The 27027-nt window shown below is 47.2% G+C and overlaps 1 protein-coding gene across 6 annotated transcripts in view; it reads right to left on the minus strand.

Moving 5' to 3' along the window:
* The window catches only part of MDM4 (MDM4 regulator of p53), a 373509-nt gene that overhangs the window by 12676 nt on the left and 333806 nt on the right, over positions 1 to 27027 (minus strand). For 4 of the 6 annotated variants that reach the window (XM_078644638.1, XM_078644636.1, XM_078644639.1 and 1 more), the window contains one exon: positions 22381 to 26679. The exons of 1 other annotated variant lie outside the window; for it this stretch is intronic. In XM_078644638.1, coding sequence (XP_078500764.1) covers positions 26092 to 26679 — 588 coding nt within the window. In that variant the 3' untranslated portion in view covers positions 22381 to 26091. Of the gene's footprint in view, positions 1 to 22380; positions 26680 to 27027 lie in introns of those variants that run through there. One more of the 6 variants, XM_078644641.1, reaches the window with a different exon arrangement.

The following is a 27027-nucleotide window of genomic DNA, read 5'->3' on the forward strand; positions in this document are numbered from 1 at the left end:
TTTGTATTCAGGCATGTCCTATAAGTATATCACATACCTTTTGTTTATGATTCTCCTATCCCCGACTGGAACGCATATACGTTCCACACCTTGCCGTGATTTATCAGTCAGCATGTGGCACGTGCTACATCACAAAACTCTTTTACACAAGTCCCCATAATCAGCACTGGCATGCTCACCTCAAATAAGCATACAGCCTGATTTATGTATTACTAGCGAGCGCTTGCGTTCCAAGCCTAATTTCTGTAAGCAGCCATACTTAAGACCTTATACCCTAACAGTAAAGGTGCATTGCTGCCGTGATTAATAACCTCTGATCGGAAGACTGCATCTTGGACCGAATACTTGGTCCCCACAGGCTTACCTTGGTTTGCTGAAGTTACTGCTCCCAATTATAATTACACGGTTAGGAATTCAATACATTTATGAATCTGGCTGGGTATATTGAGATATTGTTTCCTCTTGCTTATAATGGCACTCTTTTGTCACCAAACCATCAACAGGTACCTATACCTGTAAGTATTTGTGTTTCCTTTAAACAGCGATTATTTTAAGGTCTGCATGCTGTAAATTACACCTTGCCCAAGGGTTCCTTGCTTTTCTCTGGGTACAAGCAGGTATCTTTATATGGATTTCATATTTTGATCGTTCCCGCTCAGCAAGTTCCAGTTCTTATACTCAGCTTTTTTTTAGGCTCCCACAGGCATCTCCTAGTCCTGTGAGATCCTTTGAGTCTATTAAGGGTCGAAACGTCGTCGACACCCATCACAAACAAACTGTTTGCAATTTCATGATTTGCCTGTATAAAGGCAACAGTGCGCCTGTTCAGATGGACTAATTGATATACAGTTGCTTGTGTTCCAACATACCCTTTACTGTTTGTACTACCTATTCACATTTTTGGTTGTGGTTTTTTCACATGGTTGTCACTTTGCATCTAATCTTACAAAGGTTTATGCTGTAAATACACCACTTTTTTAACTGTAGCTTGGAGAAGAAAACAAGTTACTTACCTGTAACTTCAGTTATCCAGTATTGGTATCTTTCATAGATTCACATGCCTGAATCATTCCCCGTCGTCGAGGCGGGAGTCCCACGGTAAATAAAAAAGCAGTGCCAAAAGCACTTTGCAGTAGTAGGCCCTAGAAAAAAGGCCTGAGGCCTATATTATAGTAGCCTATCTACCTCCTTATGCTAAAAGACCCAAAGTCTTTGCTCCAACCAATCAGCTCACAGCACCCTCTAGAACCTTCCCTGCAGAGCCAGCTCTCCTCAGATTTTCGTAGCACAAGTGGGAACAAGTATCCCAAACTAAGAGAACTGACTCTCCGGGGAGGAGGGTGGGTTGCATGTGAATCTATGAAAGATACCAATACTGGATAACTGAAGTTACAGGTAAGTAACTTGTTTTCTTATCCAGTATTGGGGTATCTTTCATAGATTCACATGCCTGAATCAGAATAGCAAGCAGTAAGCCAGGCAAAGTCGGTTGCGGATGGTGGGAGACTTATTGCAGTGCACCCCCATGAGTGTATCGTCAACAACCAACAAACGCTTAGAGATTGAACCATTACTACATCACGTTCAAGTTCAACATTGACATTACTCATTTTCTTTCTGGAAAGAAATCTTAGGCATCATACAACAAAAACACAACATGTTAAATGCTTTCATATATATATAAATACAATCTAATAAAAACATATACTTTAAATGAAATAAGTGAACATCAGTACCTGAACATACTCCTTATGGAAACAGGTGACGTAAAACAGCTTGACCTACTGCCGCATCATCCTGATTTGCTGATTGTAGGCAGTAGTGTCTTGTAAACGTGTGGACATTCTTCCATGTCGCAGCACGGCAAATGTTCTCAAGCGTCACTCCTGCAAATAAAGCCGCAGACGCTGCTACAGCTCTTGTGGAGTGAGATCGAACAGACCTTGTCAATGGTCGATTAGCCTTGACGTGGCAGAATTGAATCGCGGATGCGATCCATCTGGAAATTGTGGCTTTAGTGACCGCTTTCCCCAAAGTATTTTGACCATAAGCCACAAACAATTGATCTGATCTTCTCAAAGTTTTGGTTCTCTGAAGATAGAATTTTAAGCATCTCTTGATGTCTAAAGAATGCAATGACTTTTCAGCCGGGGTTGACGGGTTTGGAAAGAAAACTTTCAGCTTTACAGGTTCATTTAAATGAAACTGGGAAGGCACTTTCGGTATGAATGTTGGATTTGTTCGTAAAGTGACATAGTCCTGGGAGAAATGCAAAAAGGGCTCCTTTATAGTGAAAGCTTGAATTTCTCCCACTCTTCTTGCGGAAGTTAGCGCCAATAATAAAGCAACCTTCCATGTTAAGAACTTGAGGTCGGCTCTATGGATAGGCTCGAACGGATGTTTCATCAGTTGTGATAGAACCGTGTTGAGCTCCCATTCCGGTGGTGAGGGCTTGACTGGTGGATAAGCCCGGAAAAGACCTCTCATAAATTGCTTGATTAGCGATGAAGAGCAGAGTGACTGAGCATTGGTCCTCTTTCTGTACCTGGATAAAGCCGCTAAGTGGACCTTTATTGATGAAAAAGAAAGGCCAGATTGCGCTAAGTGTAATAAATAGGGCAATATCTTTTCTGCCGGTGCCTCTATAGGGTGCAAAGCACTAGAGATGCACCATGCGCAAAAACGCTTCCACTTGAGACGATAAGTCTTTAATGTACTCTGGGCTCTTGCCTTCTCTAGAATGTCCCGGCATTCCTGAGGAATTTGAAGATGCTCAAATTCTAAGAAGTTAGGAGCCATGCGTGCAATTTCAGTGATTGAGGATCTGGGTGAAGTACCTGACCCTCGTTGCGTGATAGTAGCTTCGGAACTACCCGCAGCTTGATCGGTGGCTCCTGAGAAAGTAGCATGAGTTCCTGAAACCAATACTGGCGAGGCCACTTGGGAGCAATGAGGAGAAGGCGACAACTCTCCACTTTCATTTTGCGTACCACTCGTGGAATCAGAGGGATCGGAGGGAAAGCGTATGCATATGTCCCTGACCATCGCATCGAAAGGGCATTCCCCCTTGACCCCTGTTGAGGATACCTGCTGGCGCAGTACCGGCATTTGTTGTTCTGTTGGGTCGCAAATAGGTCCAACCTGGGTTTGCCCCATCTCCGAAACACATAGTTCAACTGGCCGTTGTCCAGTTCCCACTCGTGGCACTCTGACAAAGTTCTGCTCAGTTTGTCTGCCAAGGTGTTGTAGAGGCCTCTGACATGCTCCACTTTGAGGGTTATGTTGTGAACTGTTAACCACCTCCATAGCTCTTGGGCTTGTTTGGATAGTGTTGCCGATCTCGTTCCTCCCTGCTTGTTGATATAAAACATGCTTGTGGTGTTGTCCGTTCTGACTAAGACCGAGGATTCCACTATCCTGGGGAGGAACGCTTGAAGAGACAGACAAATGGCTTTCAGCTCTAGGCTGTTGATGTGGCATCTCTTGTCTTGCTGAGACCATCGTCCCTGCACTTGCAGTTCCTGGAGGTGACCACCCCAACCCTCCATGGACGCATCCGTTGTAAGAATAAAATCCGGAGGATTCTGCAAGAATGGAAGCCCCTGCTCCAGATTGCTGATCTGAGACCACCATTGGAGTGCGTGTACCATCCTGTTGGTGACTGTGATGGTGTCCTCGAATGAACCTGTCGCTTGATGCCATTGACAGTTTAGCTCCTCTTGCAGCGGTCGCATCTTTAGACGCACCAATGGAATGAGGTTGATGGCTGAAGAACACATCCCCAGAAGTGATGCATATAGGCGAACTGAAAGTGACTTTCTTCTTGCCAGCTTTCTGGCTAACGCCTGCAGACGGAGTTGTCTCTCTCGAGACAAGGATGCCTTGCATTCCACCGTGTCTAGGCAAGCTCCTAGGAACAACAGGCTTTGTTCCGGATGCATATGAGACTTGGTTTTGTTGATTGTGAGGCCTAGCGATGCGAAGAGATTGCAGCATGCCGTAATGTCGGCTCTCACTTTGGCTTCTGATGGACCTTTGACTAGCCAGTCGTCCAAATACGGGAAGACCTGCACTTTTGCTGCCCGAAGAGCTGCTGCCACCGGGGCCAGGCACTTCGTGAAAATCCTTGGGGCCGACTTGAGGCCGAATGGGAGAACTTTGAATTGATAATGGGCGCCTGCCACAGTGAAACGGAGGTACTTCCGATGGTTTGGGTGGATTGGGATGTGGAAGTATGCGTCTTCCATGTCCAAGGAGGCCATGTAATCTCCCTCGTTGAGGCAACTGAGAATGTCCGAGAGGGTGACCATTCGAAATCCCTGCTTCTTGAGATATTTGTTCAGATTGCGCAGGTCTAGGATCGGTCGCCATTCCCCGGTTTTCTTTTTTATGAGGAAAAAACGGGAATAGAAACCCGTCCCTCTCTGATGGATTGGAACCTTCTCTACTGCGTTCTTGAGTAGCATAGCTTGAACCTCCTTGAACAATAGGTGAAGACGAGGGGGAGGGGGGCCCCTGGGCGGAGTTGGTGGAGGTTTGGTGATGAACTCTAGGGTGTGACCATGTTGGATCAAGTCTAACACCCACCGATCCGATGTTATATTCTGCCATTGTTGTTGAAAAGCAGATATTTTCGCGCCCACGGGAAGGTAAGGGGTTGGAGGTGGCGCCCAATTGCTCTCACTGTTTCTTGTGACTGTCTCGTCCTTGGTTGTTTGCGCGCCTTCTTCCTCCTTGACGAGAGAAACCAGCCGATCCAGATTGTCTGTAAGCAGACTGGTAGTTTTGACGGTATTGTGGTTGATACTGTCTGCCTTGTTGGTAATAACTTCCCCTGGAAGAATAACCTCGTCCTCTAGCTCCTCTGAACGCACCTCTTTTATATTGTAAGGATCCTAGCGACTTTGCGGTATCCGTGTCAGTTTTAATCGTCTGGAGAGCCTCATCGACATGTTTTCCAAAGAGAGACTTTCCGTCATAAGCCATGTCCAGAATTTTCAACTGAACCTCCGGACGAAACGTAGTGGCTTTTAACCACCCTTGACGTCTCAGGACGGCTGCTCCAGCCAACTGCCTGAAGTTCGTATTCGCCATATCTAGAGCGCAGTCGATGGATTCTTCCGCTGCCCGCTCTCCTTCCATTAAAACTTTCCTGGCTTCTTGCCTTGAGTCCTCTGGCAATAGCTCTATGAATCTAGCCATCTCCGACCACATTTGGCGATCGTAGCGTCCAATAATCGCCATTGAATTTGCTATCCTGATGGATGCTGCAGCCATAGTGGAGAACTTTTTCCCAATAAGGTCTAATCTTCGTCCCTCTTTATCTGGTGGAGTAGAAATAGGGGTAGCTGGGTTCTTTGACCTTTGCTGCGCCGCTTGAGAGATTACCGAATCCGGGCGTGGATGGCCAAAAAGACACGCCGGACTAGAAAGCGGGGCACGATATTTCTTTTCTATTCTGGGTAACACAGCAGGCACAGATGCAGGGTTTTCCATTATCTTTATGCCTTCCTTCCAAATAAACTCAATTATGGGAATGGCTCTAGATATCTTCCTTGTTTCCTCTTTAAAGTCATGGAGAAAACACTCCGTTTGCTCCACTGTAACAGGGAGCTTAAACCTGGTTGATGCCCTCTGCATCAGGTTGTGAAAACCACCTACATCTTCAGGCGGTGAATCTGAAGGTTGTGGAGTCGGAGGGGACGGCATGGGTATAACATATTCATCCCATGGGTCCGATGAAGGAATGTTAGGCAACTCTCCATCTTCTACCTCCTCTTCTGATGATGAATCCAGAGGTTGTGGAGGCAAGACCGGTTGCGTAGTGTCCACAATTGGAGAAGCCGGTGGCTGTTGCCGAGGAGGAGCTACCGTGTCAGATTGAGGTACTTGCGGAGGAAAACGCTGTTTGTAATCCGCCAGCATAGCCTGTAAATCCTGTATCAAATTAGGCGGCAACTGAGTGACTTCCGGGACTCTAGGCCTTCTCTGATGATCCAATGAATGAGGCACTATGATATCCCCTTGGTAATAGTGCTCAGCGTATGAATCCTCCTCATCATCATCTTGGCACTTGATGACAAGCTCGGATGGATGACGTGCCACCCCAAAAGCACCCTCATCATCATCATCCTCATAGTCATCTTCTTCATCGTCCGCATAGGTTTCCAGAAGATGAGAAGGCATAAGTGGAGATATGTATGAACCTTGTTGCCTCTTAAAAGACACTAGTTGAAAGTTTTTTGTCGCTATTGGCGTACAAAAGGCCTGATTCCCAGTGGCAGGTCTTAATAAAGCTGGTTCCATCGACCTTGATGACCCCGGAGACCAAGGCGCATCCATTTGTTGAAAAGATGTCGTCGTCGACGGATTTATCGTCGACGAGATCGACGACGAGGGCATCGTCGACGATAGGCTTGCCGTCGACGGGGCTGTCGTCGACGGGCTGGACGTCGACGGGACAATCGTCGATGGACTCGTCGTCGATGGAGCCACCGTCGACGGGACGGTCGTCGACGAGGCAACCAATGACGGGCTCGTCGTCGACGGGATAGACGTTGATGCTTTCTTCGTCGACGAGGCAGTCGTCGACGGCGGCGTCGCCGACTTAGTCGACGGGCTCTTCTTAGATGACGAGTTTTTTGATGATGACGGCGTCTTCGTCGACGAGTCGTCTACGAGAGTTCTTTTTGTCACGATACTGATTTTAGTAGACACAATAGGTGTAGTGATAGACGTAGTGGATATCATATCCATAGAAGAAGAGGTTGAAGTGGAGACAGTAGTAACTGGAGAGGAGACAGTAGAAGTCTTACTCACTGTTTTCTTTGCCGGATCGTTGGTGGCTGAGGCTCCAGAGACAGAATGTTTGGATCTCTGTGAAGAGCCTGAAGTAGAGTGGGAGGCCTTAACATGCTTTCTCCCCTCACTTATCTTATCCTCTTGAGACCTCGCCCTCTTGCTAGAGGTAGAGGCTCTGTCATCATCATCCTTGGAAGAGGATTTAAGCCACAAAAGGACTCTGGCCTCCCTATCCCTTAAGGTCTTGGCAGGGAAGGTAACACAGATCTTACAGGTCTTTGCCTCATGCTTGGGATACAGGCAATAAATGCAGTCCTTGTGTAAGTCATCCACATGGACCCTCTTCTTCTCACATGTTCTGCAGGGTCTGAACAAGGCCTTCTTGTCAGACATCTTGAAGCTCTGAAGAAAAAACTGAGTCAAGACTCAGGGAGACTCCCTTCCACACGACGTGCGGTGAAAATCTGAGGAGAGCTGGCTCTGCAGGGAAGGTTCTAGAGGGTGCTGTGAGCTGATTGGTTGGAGCAAAGACTTTGGGTCTTTTAGCATAAGGAGGTAGATAGGCTACTATAATATAGGCCTCAGGCCTTTTTTCTAGGGCCTACTACTGCAAAGTGCTTTTGGCACTGCTTTTTTATTTACCGTGGGACTCCCGCCTCGACGACGGGGAATGATTCAGGCATGTGAATCTATGAAAGATACCCCAATACTGGATAACACTGTTTTACTGAGTGCATTGTTCCAACTAGAGTAATGTTGCTGTCATATAGCCATTATTTTGCCGCAAATGAGCTCTGTGTGAACCATTGTGAGTTTGTGAAATATGCCACTGGTGCGCCAAAGGCAAGCCCATCTCTACCCGAATCACACCCAGTCCCAGCCATGCTTCCATTCTTCTACTACTCTGGTACAGGTTATCGGATACACAACATTTTTTTTTTAACATGGGAGATAAGTGCTTTCATAGTTTTGACTATGCTACTCTTTAATACAGCCATTTACCCGGACTGTCAGAATGCTATTGTCGTGTCTGCCCACAGCACAAGTTACTTACCTTCGGTAACGATACATCTGTAAGTAACATTAGCAGTGATAGATTCCCTACCTTAGAATTACCCCCAGGCGTCAGACTGCATCCGGAAAGTTTTTCGTCAGCAGTACCCCTGCGCGTCGGTAGGTGTAGTCATGCGGCTCTGCGTGCATCGTTAGCGACAGGATGACGTTGCTGGAGCCACTTAGACGCGCCCACGCATGCGAACGTCAATTAAGTACATGACTTTCCGCGCCAGGAATGCAGAGCCATGCAAGAAACTGACCACTGGTGCCATGAAACTAGGGCCCTGAATGTGATGACCTTAACCCTAGAAATCAGTTCGCAGAACGGGGAGGATGGGTGGGGCGGTAAGGAATCTATCACTACTAATGTTTCTTACAGATACCGAAGTTAAGTAACTTGTGCATCTGAAAGAAACACGTAGTGATAGATTCCTTACCTTAGAGTAGATACCCCAGCAATATCAACCCCAGTGGTGGGTCTGCGAATCAAGATCACACCAGAAAGTCCTGGAGAAGAGAACGGCCAAAGACGCAGTCTCTCCGGACTTAGCTGTCCAGGCAGTAGTGCTTGGTAAATGTGTGCAGCGAGGCCCATGTAGATGCCTGAAAGATGTCCTGCAAGGGAACTTCTCGTCCCAGAGCAGTAGTGGATGCCCTCGTCCTGGTAGAGTGGGTGCGCGACTCCACCGGAGGCTCACTTTTAGCCAAGGAGTAACAAGCCTTTATGCACAGAACGAACCACTGAGAGATGGTCCGTTTGTGCACAGCCCGACCTTTCTTGGCACCCAAGTAGCCAACAAAGAGCTGGTCATCCACCCAGAACTGTTGTGTGCGGCTCAGATAGAAAGAGAGTGCATGTTTTGGGTCCAGACGGTGGAGCCTCTCTTCCTCTTTAGAGGGATGCGGTGGCGGAAAGAAGGTGGGCAAAGTAATGGTCTGCCAGATGTGAAAGGCAATGACAACCTTTGGCAGAAAAGAAGGACGAGTCCTTAGAACAACTTTGTCCAGATGGACAGAGCGCAAAGGAGGCTTAGAAGAAAGAGCCTGGAGCTCACTCACTCACTCTTCTGGCAGAGGTGATGGCAACCAGGAACGCAGTCTTTAGAGTGAGAAGATGAAGAGGGCAATTATCAAGTGGCTCAAAGGAAGCACACATCAGAAAGGTAAGAACTAGATTCAAGTCCCATTGAGGCATCACGAAAGGAACAGGGGGAAACATATGTGTGATGCCTTTCAAGAATCTATTTACAACAGGGGACTTGAAAAGGGAAGGCTGATTTGGTAGCCTTAAAAAGGTGGGAATGGCCGAGAGATAGCCCCTGATAGTGCCCAGAGCAGAGCCCCGCTGGGCCAAAGAGAGAAGAAAAAGAAGGACCCCTGAAAGAGTGGCAGAAAGGGGATCCACAGCCTTCATTGTGCACCACGCCACAAACTTATTTCACTTGCAGGAGTATAACGTCTTAGTGGAGGGACACCTGGCTGCCAAGATAACATTAAGGAATTCGGGGGGCAGGATGAAAGATGTCAACTGCTGTCTCTCAATCTCCACGCAAGGAGGTGGAGGCTGGACAGGTGTGGGTGGCGGACCGTCCCCTGCTGCTACGACAGAAGATCCTCCCGAAGAGGCCGACTGATCGGGTGACCGATGCTCATACTGAGTAGCTCGGAATACCATACTCTTCGAGTCCAGTCCGAAGCCACAAGGATAACTTGGGCCCGGTCGCACTTTGGGCAGAAGTGGTATAGGCGGAAAGGCTTACAACAGACTGCAACTAAACTCGTGACGAAAAGCTTCGCAGAGCGAGTGCCACTTTGGAAATTCCAATGTGCAGAACTGATGACATTGCACGTTCTCTTCGGTGGCGAATAGATCTAACCAGGGCTATCCACAGTGCTGAAAGAGACCTTGCGCCACATAAGAGTTCAGACGCCATTTGTGATCCATCATGTCCGGCGGCTGAGTTGGTCCGCCCTGGCGTTCAGAGAACCTTCCAGGAGTTGAACAATCAGGGATATGCCCTGATGTTCCAGCCAAGCCCAGAGGCACAGAGCCTCTTGGCATAGGGTCCACGACCCCGCCCTGCCCAGTTGCAGTACCACATGGCGGTGGTGTTGTCTGTGAACACCTGCACTATTCTTCCCATGACAGAGGGGAGGAATGCCTTCAGTACAAGTCAGAACGCCCGAAGCTCCAGCAGGTTGACGTGGAGCCTGGACTTCGCCAGAGACCAGAGGCCTCTGATCTCCGCCTCTCCCATGTGGCTGCCCCATCCCAGAAGGGACGCGTCTGTTACAACTGTATGTTCCGGTTGGGGACAGGAGAGGGATCTGCCATTGACCCAATTCGTAAGCCACCACTGAAATTGCCGTGCAGTGCCCTCCGAGATCTGGACAGGTTGCCCTGATGCTGTGCCCACTGGAACTTCAGGTCTCACTGCAGAGCCCGCATATGCCATCAGGCATGATCCACAAGCAGGATGCAGGAGGCCATCAGGCCCAGTAGCTGAAGGGTCATCCTGACCGAAACACGGGACAGAGGCTGAAAGATCGGAATCATAGCCTGACAGTCCCGGGGTCGCTGTTTGGGAGGATAAACCCGAAACTGAGCCGAGTCCAGAACCGCTCTGAAGAAAAGGAGCTTCTGCGAGGGAATCAGGTATGACTTCAGCACATTGATGGAAAACACCAGCAAATGCAGGAGGTCAGCTGTAGTCTGGAGGTGGGAGACAACTACCTGGGGCGAGCCCGCCTCCAACAGCCAGTCGTCGAGATAGGGTAAGACTGAAACCCCTGATCTGCGCAGATGAGCAGCGACCAACTCCATTACTTCAGTGAACACCCAAGGGGTGCTTGTAAAGCCAAAGGGGAGCACGGTAAACTGAAAGTGCTTGTGGCTTACCGTGAATTGCAGGTAGCGCCTGTGGGCCGGCAGGACGGGAATATGAAGATAGGCATCTTGCAAGTCCAACGCCACCATCCAGTCTTGTAGGTCCAGGCCAGACAAGATCTGAGCAAGTGTGAGCATCCTGAACTTCTCTTTCCGGAGGAAGCGATTGACGCTCCGAAGGTCTAAGATAGGACGCAGGCACGTGTCCTTCCCGTGTCCTTCTTTGGAACCAGTAAGTAGTGGGAATAACAACCACAATCTACTTCTGGCATCGGAACACGCGTGATGGCCCCCTTGGCTGAGAGGGCCACAACTTCCTGCTGGTGAAGTACCAAGTGATCCCCCAACATGCGGTGGTACTTAGGTGGCATGGCTGGAGGGGTTGTCTCGAAGGGGAGGGAGTAGCCCCTTCGGACAATTTCCAGCACCCACTTGTCCGAAGTGATGTTGCACCAGTGGTGGAGATGATGGCATATGCGTCCACCCACTGGCTTCTGATGGGCCTAAAAGGTTGGACTAGGAAGGCTTGGAAGCGGATGCTGCGGGGGTGGAGGTGGACTGACCTGCCCGCTGGCCCATGAACCGCCTCGACGGTTCCCACGTCCGCGGACACGCTGAGGTTGTTGCTGCTGTGGCCTGTGGCTCTGTGAACGCTGTGGGGCGTCCCTTCCGTGGCCACAAAATGAGCGAAAAGCAGAAGGTGGAGGAGGCTGAGCGGCAGACAGGCCCAAGGACTTGGCCATAGCCCGGGAGTCCTTGAAGAGCTCCAACGCACTGTCTGCCTTATTGCCAAAAAGGTGAAGCCCATAAAAGGGCATGTCCCCATCAAGGTGCTCTGGACATCCCCCGAGAAGCCAGTTGTCCTCAACCAGGCATGGCGCCGAAGCGCTACCATAGTGGAAATCAACCTGCCCAGTGAGTCAGCAGTGTCCAGCCCACAACGTATGGTGAACTTCGCTGCATCTCTCCCTGCCGCAACCGCATGGGAAAGAACTGCCTGGGCCTCCTCCGGGCAGTTGGGCAGCACCTGCGCAATTGTGTCCCACAGAGAGTGGGTATGACGGCCCAAGAGGCATGCAGTGTTCACCGACTGCAGCCCTAAGCTGGCAGATGAAACAGCTTCTTGCCAAACTGATCGAGCTTCTTGGATTCCCTATCCAGAGGTGCAGTAGGGAACGCACTCTGGGATGCCGAGGCTTGGACAACCAAGCTCTCAGGCGTGGGGTGTTGGGTAAGGAAGAGGGGGGTCGCCCGGAGCCAGGCGATGGCGTCGGGCCACGTTCCTGTCCACAGGAGCCCCTGTGTTGGGCCTGGATCAGGTGCCCAAAAGAACGTCTGATTGTGCTTCATTAAGGCAACAAGGGCTCCGAAGAGGTATCTGCCAGTAGGAGCACTTCTGTCAAGAAGTTAGTCCTGACGGCCACCGTAGGGAGTTCGAGGTGGAGAGCCTCGGCTGCTTTACGCAACACCACTGGGTAACTGGCTCCCTTCTCCGTATTCACGGTAGGAGGAGACAGCATGCCAAGGTCAGGTGAGGTGTAAAGACCACTGGCATCCGCCAAATCCTCTGCCCAGTCCAGATCATAATCACAGTCCTGTGCTAGAGGGTCCTCAGACTCCTCCTCTTCCTCTAAAGTCTGTGGAACAAGCTCAAAATAAGGAGGGCGGTCATAGGGCAAAACAGGGCCCATAAAGGTAGCCGGGGAGGCGGGTGGGCGTGTGTAACTCTGCAGCTCTACATGCCAAGAACAGATGCATACTGGTAAGTAGCACTTTCCGTTCAAGGCATATGAGCTGCAGATTACACACTGTGCATAGATTGTATGGCAGTACCCACCTTTAGCGGCGACCACCAGTATCTGTTGCAGTTGTTTGAAACAGAGTTTTTAGCACAGCCTGGCCACAGTGGCATGTTGTTTAGTTTGCACATCTACACAATAGTGTTTTGTGAATGTGTGCAGTGTAGACCATGTAGCTGCTTTGCATATATCATCTAGGGGAATGTTTCCAAAAATGCCATTGAAGCCCCTATTTTCCTTGTAGAATGGGCTTTGGGAGGAATAGATAACGTACATTTAGCTTTGTGGTAACAGATTTGTATGCATTTAACAATCCACCTAGCTATCCCAGATTTTGATATGGGATTACCTTTATGTGGTGGTGAAAAAGACACAAAAAGTTGTTTCGTTTTACAAAAAGTTTGTGTCCTTTCAATGTAGTAAAGTAATGCTCTTTTGACATCCAAGGTGTGGAGAGCTGCGACTGTTTGTCGCTGCGAGAAAAATAAGGGCAGCTCAACAGACTGATACAGATGGAAGGGTGAAATGACTTTTGGAAGGAATTTAGGATTAGTACATAGAACCACTTTATTATGATGCATTTGCAGAAAAGGTTCTTGAATGGTAAATGCTTGTAGTTCACAAACCCTTCTGAGAGAAGTAATAGCTACTAGGAAAGCGACTTTCCAAGTTAGGAATTGCAATTCACATTTACATAACGAACGGTTCAAAGGGAGGTCCCATTAACCGTGTGAGAACAATGGTTAGGTTCCACACTGGTGAAGGTGGCTTTCTGGGAGGGATTATTCTTTTGAGTCCTTCCATGAAAGCTTTTATGGCAGGTACTCTAAAAAGAGATAGATGTTGTCTATTTTGCAAATATGCTGCAATAGCAGCAAGGTGTAGTCTGATACATGTGTAGGCCAAATTACACTTTTGAAGGTGGAATAGGTATCCTATGATGAGTTGAATAGACACACAAAGGATTTATGTGGTTGTTTTGACAGTATATCACAAACTGTTTTCATTTAGCAGCATATCATGCTCTAGTAGTGGGACGTCTAGCTTCTTTAATAACGTTCATACATTCTGGAGGAAGGTTGAGGTAGCAAAACTCTATGACTTCAGGAGCCAGATCGCTAGGTTGAGCTGAGCTTGGTCCGGGTGTCTGATTTCTCCATGGTTCTGTTTTAATAGGCGTGGAGATAGGCTAAGTTTCTGGTGTGGTACCACAGATAGTTACAGCAGCGCGGTGTACCACAGTTGTCTGGCCTAAGTTGGAGCAACTTGAATGAGTGTTAGGGAATGTTGCTGTAGCTTGCGTACCACTAACGGAATTAGTGCGAGAGGAGGAAAAGCGTACGCAAATTGTCCTAACCAGTTCATCCATATAGCATTGCCTTTGGACAGCGGGTGTGGATATCTGGCGGCGAAGTTTGGGCATTTTGCGTTTTCATGGGTGGCGAAGAGGTCTATCTGAGTTTGTCCCCACATTTGAAAGAACGGTTGAAGAATTGCGGATGAAGTTCCCACTCGTGGATCTGCTGTGTCTGTCGACTTAGCAGATCTGCTATGGTGTTTTGTACTCCTGGAACATGTTGGGCTAAGAGGAAGATCTTTAGTGGTATAGCCCATATCCATATCTGCTGTGCTAAGTGAGAGAGCTGCAGAGAGTGTGTTCCCCCTTGTTTGTTTATGTAGTACATGGCTGTCAAATTGTCTGTGCGGACTAAGACAGTTTTGCCTGATACTTGTTTTTGGAATGCTTTTAGGGTTAGAAAAACAGCTGGTAACTCCAAGTGGTTGATGTGGAGTAACTTTTGTTGCGGTGTCCACCTGCCTTGCATGGTGTGATGCAGTAGGTGAGCTCCCCAGCCGGAGAGCGATGCGTCCGCTGTCATGATTATTTGAGGAACTGGCTCTAGAAATGGTCGGCCCTTTGAAAGGTTTTTGGTGCTCCACCATTGCAGAGAGCGATGAGTCCGACTGTCTACCAACACTAGGTCTGTTAAATGACCACAAGCCTGGTTCCATTGGCGTGCTAGGCACTCTTGAAGTGGACGCATTTGCAGTCTTGTGTGAGGTACTATAAATATGCAAGATGCCATCATTCCTATGAGCTGCATGAACACTCGAGCTGGAAGCGAGTGTTGTAGTGTGAATCTTGTTAGGAGATTTTGTACACTTGTTATCCTGGCTGGAGAGGGATAGGCTAGTGTTAGTTGTGTGTTTATTGTAACGCCGAGATATTGTTGTATGTACGAAGGTTGCAGATGTGACTTGGTGTGATTTACTGGGAATCCCAAGTTGTGGAGCAGTTGAATGGTAGCGTGAGTGTGTTGTACACACTGGCTGTATGAGCTGGCTTTTATGAGCCAGTCATCTTGGTATGGGAAGATGTGAATATGCTGTCTTAAGTGTGCTGCTACCACTGCTAGACATTTGGTAAACACCCTTGGCTCCGAATGGGAGCACTTTGAACTGGTAGTGGTGCCCGTCTAGCACAAATCTGAGATATTTTCTGTGCGCTGTGTGGATAGGAATGTGAAAGTAGGCGTCCCTGAGATCTAGAGTGACAAGGAAGTCGTTTTGTAACAAGAGCGGAAGGACTTGTTGGAGTGTGACCATATGAAAATGATCAGACTGTATGTAAATGTTTAGAGGTCTGAGATCTAGATTAGGTCTTAGAGATCCGTCCTTCTTTGGGATTAAGAAATTTAGGGAGTAAACTCATTTGTTATTCTGATTCATTGGGACTATTTCTATTGTATTTTTGTGCAGGAGGGATATCACTTCCTGCCTGAGCAGTGACAAATGTTCCTGTGACATTGGACGCTGCCTGCGTGGTATGTTTGGGGGGGGAGGGTCGATGGATGTTAGTTCTAGACAGTAACCTGACTGAATTATTTGAAGCCACAATCGCAATGGACCGCCCACCGTTAGCCCCTCCTCCGGATTGCCCCTAGGGACTCTGGTACATGGAGTTCTTGAGTGGTTCACCCCAGTGGGTGCAAGTAGGTACTTGTTGAACTGATGATCTCTAGACCCGATACATGTCCCGGGTTTTTGGATATCGCCCGAGACATGGCTCGGGTTTCGGGATAACTTCCCTCATCAGTAGAGAAAATAGTTAGGGGTGGAAGAGAAGGCCGCCAAGCAACCGTCAAAGGCCTCGATGCCCGGGGCTAGCGGTGTGCGCTCCATCGCGATTGCTTCTACAAATAGGCTCCCTTGAGCCGACGGGCTCCTGGACGACGCACCTGCGTGCCGGTTCGGGCATCGAGGCCATTGACTGTCGTTTGGCGGCCTTCTCTTCCACCCCTCAGAATTCCATGTACCAGAGTCCCTAGGGGCGATCCGGAGGAGGGGCTAGCGGTGTGCGCTCCATTGCGATTGCTTCTATGAATTATTTGAAGCACCCACCTGTCTGATGTGATGTGATGTTTTCACAGGCTGGCAAGTGTTGTTGTAGTCTTCCCCCGACAGGAGTGGAATGACGCGGGGGAGGGGAGTCATTGGGCAGGGGTAGAGGCAGAGCGGGAGTTTTTGTTTTTACCTCTGCCTATATTATTGTTACCTCTGTAACCACCCCTTTGGTAGCCCCTACTATAGGTGGATTGTGTGGGGGCTTTGTACGAGGTAGAAGGTGTGTCTGAAGAGTATCCCCTGGTGGCTCCTCTGTAAGATGAGCGGCGAAATGAACGTCTGGGAGCCTGCGACTGCAGGCCTCACATAGATTTGGCCGTATCTGTATCCTTTTTAATCTTTTCAAGGGATACATCTACGTTGGGTCCGAATAAGTGTTGCTCATCGAAGGCTTGGTTAAGAATAGCACTTTGGACTTCAGGTTTGAACCCTGATATGCGTAGCCAGGCATGTCTACGCAACAAACACTGATGTTAACTGCTCTGGAGGCAGTGTCTGCTGCATCAAGCGCACAACGAATGGAGGTGTTTGTAATATTTATCCCTTCTTGGATAAGCTCATTTGCTCTATCTTTGTACTTATCAGGGAGATGCTGCATTAACGATTCTAATTAGTCATAATGTGCCCTGTCATATCTTGCCAATAATGCTTTTGTATTGGCAATATGCCACATGTTTGCTGCTTGAGACGCAGTTCTTTTCCCCGATGCGTCAAGGAGCTTAGACTCTTTATCTGGCGGGGGAGATTCACCCGACGTTTGTGAATTTGCTCTTTTGCGTGGCGTGCATTGGAAAACACAAGCGAGTCTAGTGGTACTGGGCCTTTAATATATGCTGGATCTGAAGGGGCAGCTTTATATTTCTTCTCAATTCGTGGGTTTATGACCAGAGTTCTAACTGGGTCTTTAAAGACTTCAGGAGCATGCCTAATCACTCCTTTAAGCATGGGTAAAATGGATGAGGACCTTTGTGCATTATCAAAGGTATCCATTAGGAAGTCTTCAGCTACAGGGTCTGTATGCATATCCACCCCATGATACTGCTCAGCTCTGTGTACTAATTGATTGAAGCCCATCTTGCCTTCTGGTGGGAAAGGCCTAGAAGGGTATATGTCGTCCTGAGGGACATTTGGGATGTCTGGGGTGTTATAATAATCCCACGGGTCAGGTGAGCCTGGAGGAATAGATGGATCATCTGGATTACCCCCTATATTATCAGAGCTATCATCCCTGTTGTCATCATCTGGTATGATAGAGGATGTAGGGGAATGTTGTGGTAGGGGCACAGGTGGTGATGGCATAGGTGGGGGAGAAGGGGAAGGAACTCTTAGAGGAGAGGTAGCCATGTCCTTTTTTGGATGAGGAGCAGGTGCAGGTGTATCTAGTGGTCGTTTTTTTTTTAACTTCGAGTTACTCGAACAATGGTTGGATCTTTAACTAGAGTCTGGGGGAAATAAGTCCTCTGCAGGAGGCCGATCTTGTGGTGCGGAAGGAGGTTTCGGCACCGAAGTAGCTTCTTTTGTTTTTTTGGCAATGTCTTTAACAGGAGAAGCAGGAGTTTTTTTCGACTCCGATAGTTTTTTCGGCTTGGATGATTTTCTCGGTTCCGGTGCATTTTTCGGATCCGATGGTTTTTTCGGTTCCGGTGGTCTTTTTGAATCCAAAGCTTGTCTGCTTGGTTCCGACCTGGGTTTCGGTGCCGAGGGACTAGCAGTATGCTTTGGCGCCGATTGTTTCGATGCCGGCGTGGTAGGTGATGTTGTCTTTTTCGGTGCCGGTAGGTGTGCGCCAGCACAGTGGGGAGCGACTCGAGCCCGAGTCGCCAGAAGGCTTAGCTAGCTTCTTAGCCGGGCCCGAAGGTGGGGCAGTAGAAGCAGTGTCTCGGTGTGCACCCGAGCCCGAGGGTGTGAAAGGAGCCTTCTTTGGTTGAGTCGAGGAAGGGTCAGGGTCGACGGTCTCACTTCCGACTCGCTGTGCTGGAGTCATGTCCTCGACTTTGGAATCTTCTGCCTCGGAGTTGCTGTCGAAGCCATGTTGTTCTGGGACGTCGACGCCCTCTGCGAAGATGTCGTCTGGAATCGGAGCTGAGGATCGAGCCATTATTCTCCTAGCTCTTCGGTCCCGGATCGTCTTCTTGGAGCGGAAGGAGGCACAAGCGGAACAGTCTCTGGCCTCGTGCTCCGGGGAGAGGCAAAGGTTACACACCTCATGAAGGTCGGTGTGGGGAAACTTCGACCCACATTGACACTTTTTAAATGGCGTCTTTACCATGAGCTGGAGTCGAGGCCTAATTAGGCCCGTAGGCCGTCGTCGACGACCGGATTCGAAAACTTCGATGTTGAAGAGTAGCGTCAACTGGAAACGCGTTTGAAACTAAGTTCTGGAAGCTGGTGAGGAATGCGCGTCGAAGGAAATCGGTTCCAACACGGAGCGCTGGAAACACATCCGAGCCCAGTGGCGGAAAAAAACAATCTGGGGATGGAGCCGATGCCCATGCGCAGTATGATCCAAAGGAGGGGTCACCTATCCTGTGCCTTCCAAAGACTTTTCTATAACAAAAACAAACTGCAAACATCCGGGCCCAACACTAGGTGGCCATCTATGCACAGTGTGTAATCTGCAGCTCATATACCTCGAACACTCTTGTACCGGAGCAGGCGAGGGGTGGCACTGCCTGCACCCTCAGCCGCGAGGGAAAGTCAAGGAGCGACAATGCTTCTTTGACTTATTTTTGGAATGCTTGGACTTACCTGACCGCAGAGTGCGAAGACTTAGATCCAGAAGAATGGTGATGACGGCTCCACGACCGGGACCTCGAGCGGTGCGGAGCCGACTGCCGGACTTCAAGCATCTTTCGGGACTGCTCTCGCTAAGTCTTCCGCGCCATGGCTCGGCAGTCAGGGCATGACTTGGGGTTGTGGTCGTGCCCCAGGCAGTAGAGACACACGCGTGGGGGTTCCTCACCGACATCATACGATGACAGTCATCGCAGTTCTTGAAACCGGGCATCCTTACGACACCAGGAGTCGATTAACTCAAAAAGATGAGGTGAAAAGATGAGGTGAAAAGATCTGTCAAAAAATTACCGGGGGTACTTGCTCTTCCTAGATCTGCGCTTACTGGCGCTCGAAAAGAAAGAACTGACATCAGCGCGCATGGCCGCATCTAAGTAGCTCCAACGACGTCATTCCGGTGCCAACGACGCACGCAAAGCCGCACGACGACGCCTACCGACGCGCAGGGGTACTGCGGACGAAAAAACTTTCCGGATCCAGTCTGACGCCGGGGGGTAATTCTAAGGTAAGGAATATATCACTAAGTGTTTCTTTCAGATCCTATTGTCACCCTAAGGATAGTGGGGCGTCTATACCTTTTCATGCTACCAATGGATTGGAGGGTGGATTTCAGACATCTTCTGTTGGCCTTATAAATATTTGTTCTTTACCTAAACATGCTGCAGATGTTTTTTGATCTTCTATCCCCTGCCTCCTGGGATATTGGGTTCACTATGGAAACATAGATGACTGACTGTTTGCAATTCGATATTGGGAAAGTAATACAGAAAGGCTATCATATTTCTGTTATGAATGACGGACTGTAGAGGTTGTGAATTCATCATTACACACTGTTCTTCATTAGAGTGATGCAAGCTAATTAAATAAACTAGCCACAACAGAAGGAGCGCTTTTCGTTGTTAAACTTATGAATGAGTGTTCCTACTTAGGGAACCTGATTTATCACCCACTGGTCACTCCACTGACTCGCCTACAGATGCCATTGCCCTTCTACTGGGTGTAATTTTACTGTGTTAGGAGATCTCAAACTCCGTAACGATGACACAAATGATGCACATTGAATGATGCTATACTCCTTTCCTCTCCATCTCACAAAGTAAAATAGGTTTGAGCGGATGTTTTCGAAAACACCATCTATTACAGTCAGGATGTCTCTCCCGATTACTTGATCGGATCACTTTCTTGAGACTTTTCATTTGAAGGATCATGACAATCAGAACGCGCAACACTTTGATTTTGAACAGTCTCTGATTTGAAGCAAGATTTGCAAACAGTCCCTTATTAAAGCTTTAACTGCATCCTTCCCCTCACTGGAGGGATCTTTTGAGGATAATGTCAAATACGTTAATAATTGCCTCGTCAACCCTTAACTTAGCAGCACCCCCTCCAACCCCAAGAAGTAAAAGCTTACGGTCACTGCTCCATTAGGCCCCATGGTTCTCATAGGCCTTGTGGGAATAAGGAAGCAAGTGTAAAGTGCTAGAAAGAAAATGGAAAATACATTGAATTACATACTTTATACAAACCCATCAACAAGGAGGATTTAAAAAAGTATCAAATTCATCAGGAAGACTCAGACAGACTTTTATAAGAAAAAAATGAATTAGCCCCCAATGGCCCTGAGGAAATCTTCACTGTTCTAAATCTTACCTAAATCGTCGGGCATGTATCCCTGCTATTACTCCCTAATTAGACGTTGGTGAATGATTGATGCATCAATGCATTGTTTACTACAGAACCAGAGGTCTCTCCTTATGGGTCACATCTGTCTCTTGTGGGAGAGGTGTGGCGCCGCGGCCAGGGCGACTGACGCTGGAATCTGGGGATCACGGTTCGATCCCCGGCTCCGGCGGCAGGTTAGCCCAGCACCATGTGACTCTGGGCAATAGCTTGCTTAATCTTCCCGACGGCCCCCAGCGCCTAGAGACCCTTACGGGTGATTGTGCGCTTTACAAATGTGGATTATTATTATTATTATCTCTTCTAACCTCACTGAAGGATTCGGCCCAAGTTTTGCTTAAGTGTAGGTCTGGCTCCCTGTTTGACTCTGGCTGCCTGTGAGTGCTTAAGAAGGAACTTCCGATCATCAACTTCGTAACTTAACATACTGTTTAATCAATCACTGGAGACCACTACTATTTCCAATTGCTGAACCATGCCTGTTTTGTACTGCTGCTGGGAACAGTTTGAAACAGTTGGCGGATTCTAACATCCTATTGAATTATCATCTGATATCCATGATATCAGCAGACTCAAAGATGCTCAAAAAGTTAGTCGACAGTCCAGCTATTTATAACATCGGCTACTACATTTCACCCAATGCAGTTTTAATCAAATGAAAGTGCAGAATGAACGTGCTCAAAGCTACCAACGTTCAACTTGGCTCAAGGGCACTCTGCTTCTCTAGTGCTGTTGTACTTACCTGCAGCATTGGACGCAGTGTCACACTCCATTCTGATTGTATAATCTAATGCACCCTACTCTTTCGCTTCAACAAATCACACTTGCTCACTCTGCAGAACAAAAAACCAATTCAAGTAAAACCAAGTGTTTTTAAGTGGTGCAAATTAACGTGTAGGAACGTAATAAGTCAAAACAAATCTGCCAACTGTATTACGGAGCCAAAGCTGTGGCAAGTGTGGGGGTTGATCAGCTGTCCATCAGCTGGATAAAATATTTCCTCTCTAACAGAAGCCAATGAAACATGATCTTTCTCTGCAGGTCAAAATGTAAAGAGCTAAATTATGGAGTGGCACAGGGCTCTTTACTGAGCCCAATGTTATTTGAGGTCTAAAGGCCCCCTTTTGCTAGAATTGCTCAGTCCTATTGCCTTATGGTGGTTCTGAATGCCAATGATACACAGCTGGGGTTCCCTATTGATAAAACACCTGCCATTTCTCAGAAAGTCTTTAAGCTATGCCTCACTCATGTTGCTCAATGGATGCATACCAATTGTTTGAAACTAAACTGACAAAACTGAGCTTTGGATCTTTGATGGCCCTCAATCCAGCTCGTCTCCTGACTGTAGGTCTAAGGAATTGGGAGATTCCTCTCTCTCCACGTCAAAGGCACGAAATCTGGGTGTCGGATGTGATGCAGAATTATCTTTCCACCTTAACCTATTGCCCACTACTGAAACCTGTTTTTCTTTGTTACGCTCTTAAAGGAGATTTTAGGACATCCTCCCTGCCTCAGTGCGAAATACAGTCATAAATGCTTTGGTTACCTCCAGATTGGATTATGCTAACAAAGTTTCTTTGTCTTCCTCCGTATTTGGTTAGGTGGCTTCAACTGATGCAAAATGCCATGGCCACGCTGATTTTGAAGATACCATCTAATCAACATATACCACCACATCTTAGATGCCTATAGTGGCTCCCAGTGAACAAGAGAATTAAAAAAAAAAGCTTAGACATTACACACTGGGCGTGCAAAACATTAATATACCATCAGACGGAGATAGTCAAATGCACAACTGTTAACAATTCCTAGGATCAAGCAGGTGAGGAAAGATGAGCATTCCATTGCCCTTCTGGCCAGAAAACTTTGGAACGATCGTCCTGCTACTTACATGACATTGACAACTAAATTTGCTTCAAACACACAATTCCCTCACCCAGACACTACACAGAATACTTGTTCAGCTCTCAAGCTTTTAGTCAAACTTCAGGTCAACACAGCACACACGAAAACAATCCTTCAAGGTTTGTGTGTCACACATCAATCACATGTAAAATGAACTTAAACTTGCAAGAGCTTTTATCAATGTAACATACAACATACAGTAGACTGGTTTAAGTAGTGCACATATCCATTTGGTCCGAACAGAAGTTGGCAGTCAGGGAGAGAAGGGTGGTTAACCGGTTCTCCGGACACTTAAGCTGAGATAGCGCAGACATGAAACTGGAGGAACCATAGGAAAACGATTTGTTTTCTGTGAGCTCAGCCGGGAGGGTTGTGGCACTTCAAGAGGGAGTCCTGGAGAAAGAGGCACCTCTCTGTGTTTACAGGAAAAGTAACATGTACTTGCTTGCTGCCCATACCCAATACCAAAGGTGTGCCGGCAAGGCCTAGCCAGCCGTCGCTGCCTTATCAACAAGGGACAGGGCTGGCAGTTTTTCAGGCTTCAGGGAACAGCTATAATAACACTGAGGAAAAAGCCATAGTGTATACACCATTCATGAACCAGCTAACGTTATACGGCATGATATTGAGTCCAGAGGATGATGAGAAGGGCCTTCCAACTCCTGGGTGCAACCACGGACATGTACACGTCATTTCACTGATCTAAATACTATTAATACCAAGGAGAGAACGATTACCAGGAAATCAGGATTCCATAGTCTATTCTCTAGTAATTAATGTAGGCCACCCAGCAGAAATCATTAAGAAACTAGTTTGCAAAAGGTGCATATAATTTAATGCACCCTATAACAACAAATCACACTTGCTCAGTCTGCAGAACAAATGCAATAAACAAACAATTCAGTAAAACCAAGTGCTTTCAAAGTGGTGCAAATGAACGCATAGGAGCTTGAGTCAAAGCAAATCTGACTACTGTATTACGGAGCCAAAGCTGTGGGTGGTCCAGCCTCATCAAATAGCAGGGGCAAAAAAAACACTGCCACACAATGGACTTTAATTGAAATGGAAGTCCAATATCTCCCAGAAAATAATGGTAGTGAGGGGGCAGAGGGATGGCAGCTGGACATCATGATTCCTGCGCAAAGCTCTAGCCACAGCAATACGACCCGGTGCAGTAAAACTTTAAAAACATATTTCACTTAGATGATTGTGCAAGTGTGCATATTCCCCTTTCGTATATGAATTCTGATTTACACCACAGTTATACACCAAAAAAAAGGTTATGAACCTTATGTTGGGGACAGGGTGCCTGCGAAGCACTGCATACTCCATATCACTTGTAGTTTGCAACTTCTACTTTTTATTACAAGACAAGGACAACTCTTTTCCAGTGACACTTTCAGGCTACCTCTCCCCCATAGGGACTTGAATGAGCCGATCTGTACAGTAGGAGATAGGCTAGAGAATGTAGGGATTAGGTTGTTTTGGCAGGAGGAGAACAGATACTAGGTGGTCAGGCCGTATTAGTCCATCCAATTGCTTACTTTTAACTGTTCTTAGTCACGGTTCCTTCTTAATGAGGTTTCATCACACATGCTAAGGTTGCACACATTGCAATACCTGGGGATGTGGTTGGGGAGGAGGGAGTCATGGTCATACAAACGAAGAGCAATACTGATCATTACCAATTTCTCGTATATATAAAAGCATATCCTACCAAGTGGGTTACAGCTCTGCGGCTGTATGTGTTTATGCTTCAGATGCAAGTATATCAAAAGTGCTGAGGAGATGCTCAATAAAGCTGTGCTGCGATGAGCCATTTGGGAGAACATATTGTACAGTGAAAAAGCTGAGCTTAGTGCTACTGCCCAAACCATCATCCAGAAGGCAAGAGAATCAACTCCGAAGGACAGATTACATTATAAACAACTCTGCTCAGCTACTTTGCATTATTCTGCATGAAAAAACAAGGAGTTGCAATGCTCAGAATTTCAGCAGAAACAGGAGCTGAACAATCTGCAATCAATGTGCTTTGAAGACAATATGTTGCATTGCTTTATGTCCAAACCATAGATTCGAACTTGCTATCCCATGTACCGTCTTCCAACAAATTACTAAATAAAAAAAACTGCAAACTTTTATGTATGGCATGGAATCCAGCAAAGAGGGTGTTCCAGGTATTGGAGTCATTCACCACACATCCCAGAGGCTGAATAGAGAAGCAAGAGCAGTACATGGAAGTGCATTATGGTGAGAAATCGCCTGCTTGGCTAGAGGCATTCTCAAGTACATGCAAGGTGCTCAGTTTACCTTCAGGTCCACAGAAACAAGAGGGAGAGAAAAACACTGACTTCGGGACCTGAAAGGTACATTTGGCATCTGTAAGGAGTAGAACAGGTGCCTCAAAGCACAACAATCTTACATCGCCTTTCTTTAACAAAATTTAAAGTCACTTCTTGCATGCTATGTCACAGTCTGCCTTCTTTCCAAGACATTCTGGCAATCACTAGGAAAGCCACCATTGAGGCAGTTGTGAGCCAATGAGCTGATGCTGAAACGTCAAAAGCATACTTGGTAATAACAAAAACATTACATATTCTGGTAAACAGGAAACACGTGATAAAAAAAGGATCCGCATATTCAGGTCTTGGTATTGAAGTTGCTCAAACACACTATGCTGTGAAGACACTTCACGGTATCTGTACTTCCGACAGTTTGGCAGTGATAGCTGTTCTCATTGGTAAGGGTGACAGTGGCCCTGCAGAGAAATGGCACTGTAAATGGAGAAGAATAGAGCAAAGGTGAACAAGCCAACACAGCAAACGTCCATACACAAACAATGTGGAGGGTCCTAGATTATATAGAAATAAAGTAGCGTCCCATTCATTCACTGGCGGGGCATTTAATGGGTGGCCAATGCCAGATTTAAAGTCAATTGCTTACTTCCAGCGGGTTTTTGATTTTGTGATGCATGCTGTTGTGCCATCTAATAACATTTTCATGTTTCATGCTTTGCCCGAAAGGTTTGAGTACTGATAGTCTAAATAATGTTACCCTCTCACAAACTTGTGAAAATGTAATGTTGTATGTATCCCACTAGCACTCAAAATGTTTGATTTAAATACCTCAAAAGGGAACTATTTCGATTGGCCAGCATGCTACGCTGGTCAAAAAGACATTTTTTGATAAAGTTTGGTTTTAGTACTACATAAATGCATAAATGCAAAGCACTTTCCATGGGTCAATGTATTAAAAGTGAACACTACAAACTGGGCTGGGCCTCCAGAATCACCCGATAACATCCTAGTGCTAATACCTAATGACTGCTTCCCAGACAGTGACAACAAGCACAGTGTATTCTGAGGTGGGCAGTGAGTGCAGGATAGGTTTTCTGAAACACTGAGCTATACCAGAGAAGACGGTGAAATGCAAACTAAGTATCAGGGCAAACAAATTTGATCCACTCTACAGGACAGATAGCCAAACAAGTTGCAATGCTTGGGGATGCAGCTCTGCGTGATCCAAACTTTACACGACCGAATTCTAGGCAGCACTCGTTTCGATGGATAACACTACAACTTGTAAACATGCAACAGGTTTTTGGAACAGGCCGCAAATACTAAAAAGCAATGCCTCAGGTGTTTGGGATGTCAGGGATAAAATCAAGATGTGGCAGTTATGAGGTACTGTGTGGCCCATTTCTGTTACACCTTCCTGCTCCTGGCAGTGACTCAAGACAGCTTCCATTTCTCTGCAGACACACAGCTAAGCGATGAATGTTTTAACCACCATCTGGATTTGCTTCTGGCAAACTGGACAGGGCTGTCCACCCCGCTGCAATGTTTTGGCACAGAGAAAGCACGCGACTAAGTGGGCTGTCCTGCCATGTATAATGTTTCCATTGCGTGGCTTGCGTTGGCAGAGCAGGCAAGGCTCTAGAATTGACTTGGTGGACTCCAAGAGGGCCAATTCCTCCTCTTTCTGCTGTTCCTCAGACTTCTGGCTCAGAGTCAGCATGTTCTTATGGCTCCTGGATGTGCCAAGAGATGCATAGACAGGACGCGCCAAGTCCAGCGATTCAGACTCAACACAGACCAATCTGGGTCTATCCTGGAGAGGTTGCTGGTCTCTGGGCCTTACAACTGGAGCTGATATGGTCCTGCGGCAGTCTGGGATGTCAATCCCCTCATCGTTTTCTTTTTCTCCCAACTTGGCAGTGATGTCTGACGTGGACAGGGAATGTGCAAGTTTAGGACAATCAAGATACCAGTTTTTGCGCAGGGCCCAGCAGCGGAAGCAGTATCGCTTGATCGGAGAGTTAAATTTCTTACACTTGGTGCATTGCCAGCATCCCTGAGCAAATTGTGGGAAAGAGAAAGCGTACGTTAAAAGTGCTATCCTCTTACACTGTATGGAAAAAGTTTACAAACAGACTTAGGCTTACTACATGTGAAAGTAGATTCATTATACATCATAAATGCTCCAAGTTTCAATGGTAGACCCCGATTCAAATAATTGAAATTAGCAAGGCATACACCACTCCTATTTTATGTCCAACAGTGTGGTATGAACATTACATGAAAGGAAAATGCTACTTACCAGTATGCATCTGTTCTTGGCATGTAGAGCTGTAGATTCGCATACTTTTGCATAGATCGCCATCTGGTGTTGGGCTCAGATGTTTGCACTTTGTTATTGTAG

This window comes from Lissotriton helveticus, chromosome 5_1, assembly GCF_964261635.1.
Source record: "Lissotriton helveticus chromosome 5_1, aLisHel1.1, whole genome shotgun sequence".
Lineage (NCBI taxonomy): Eukaryota > Metazoa > Chordata > Amphibia > Caudata > Salamandridae > Lissotriton > Lissotriton helveticus.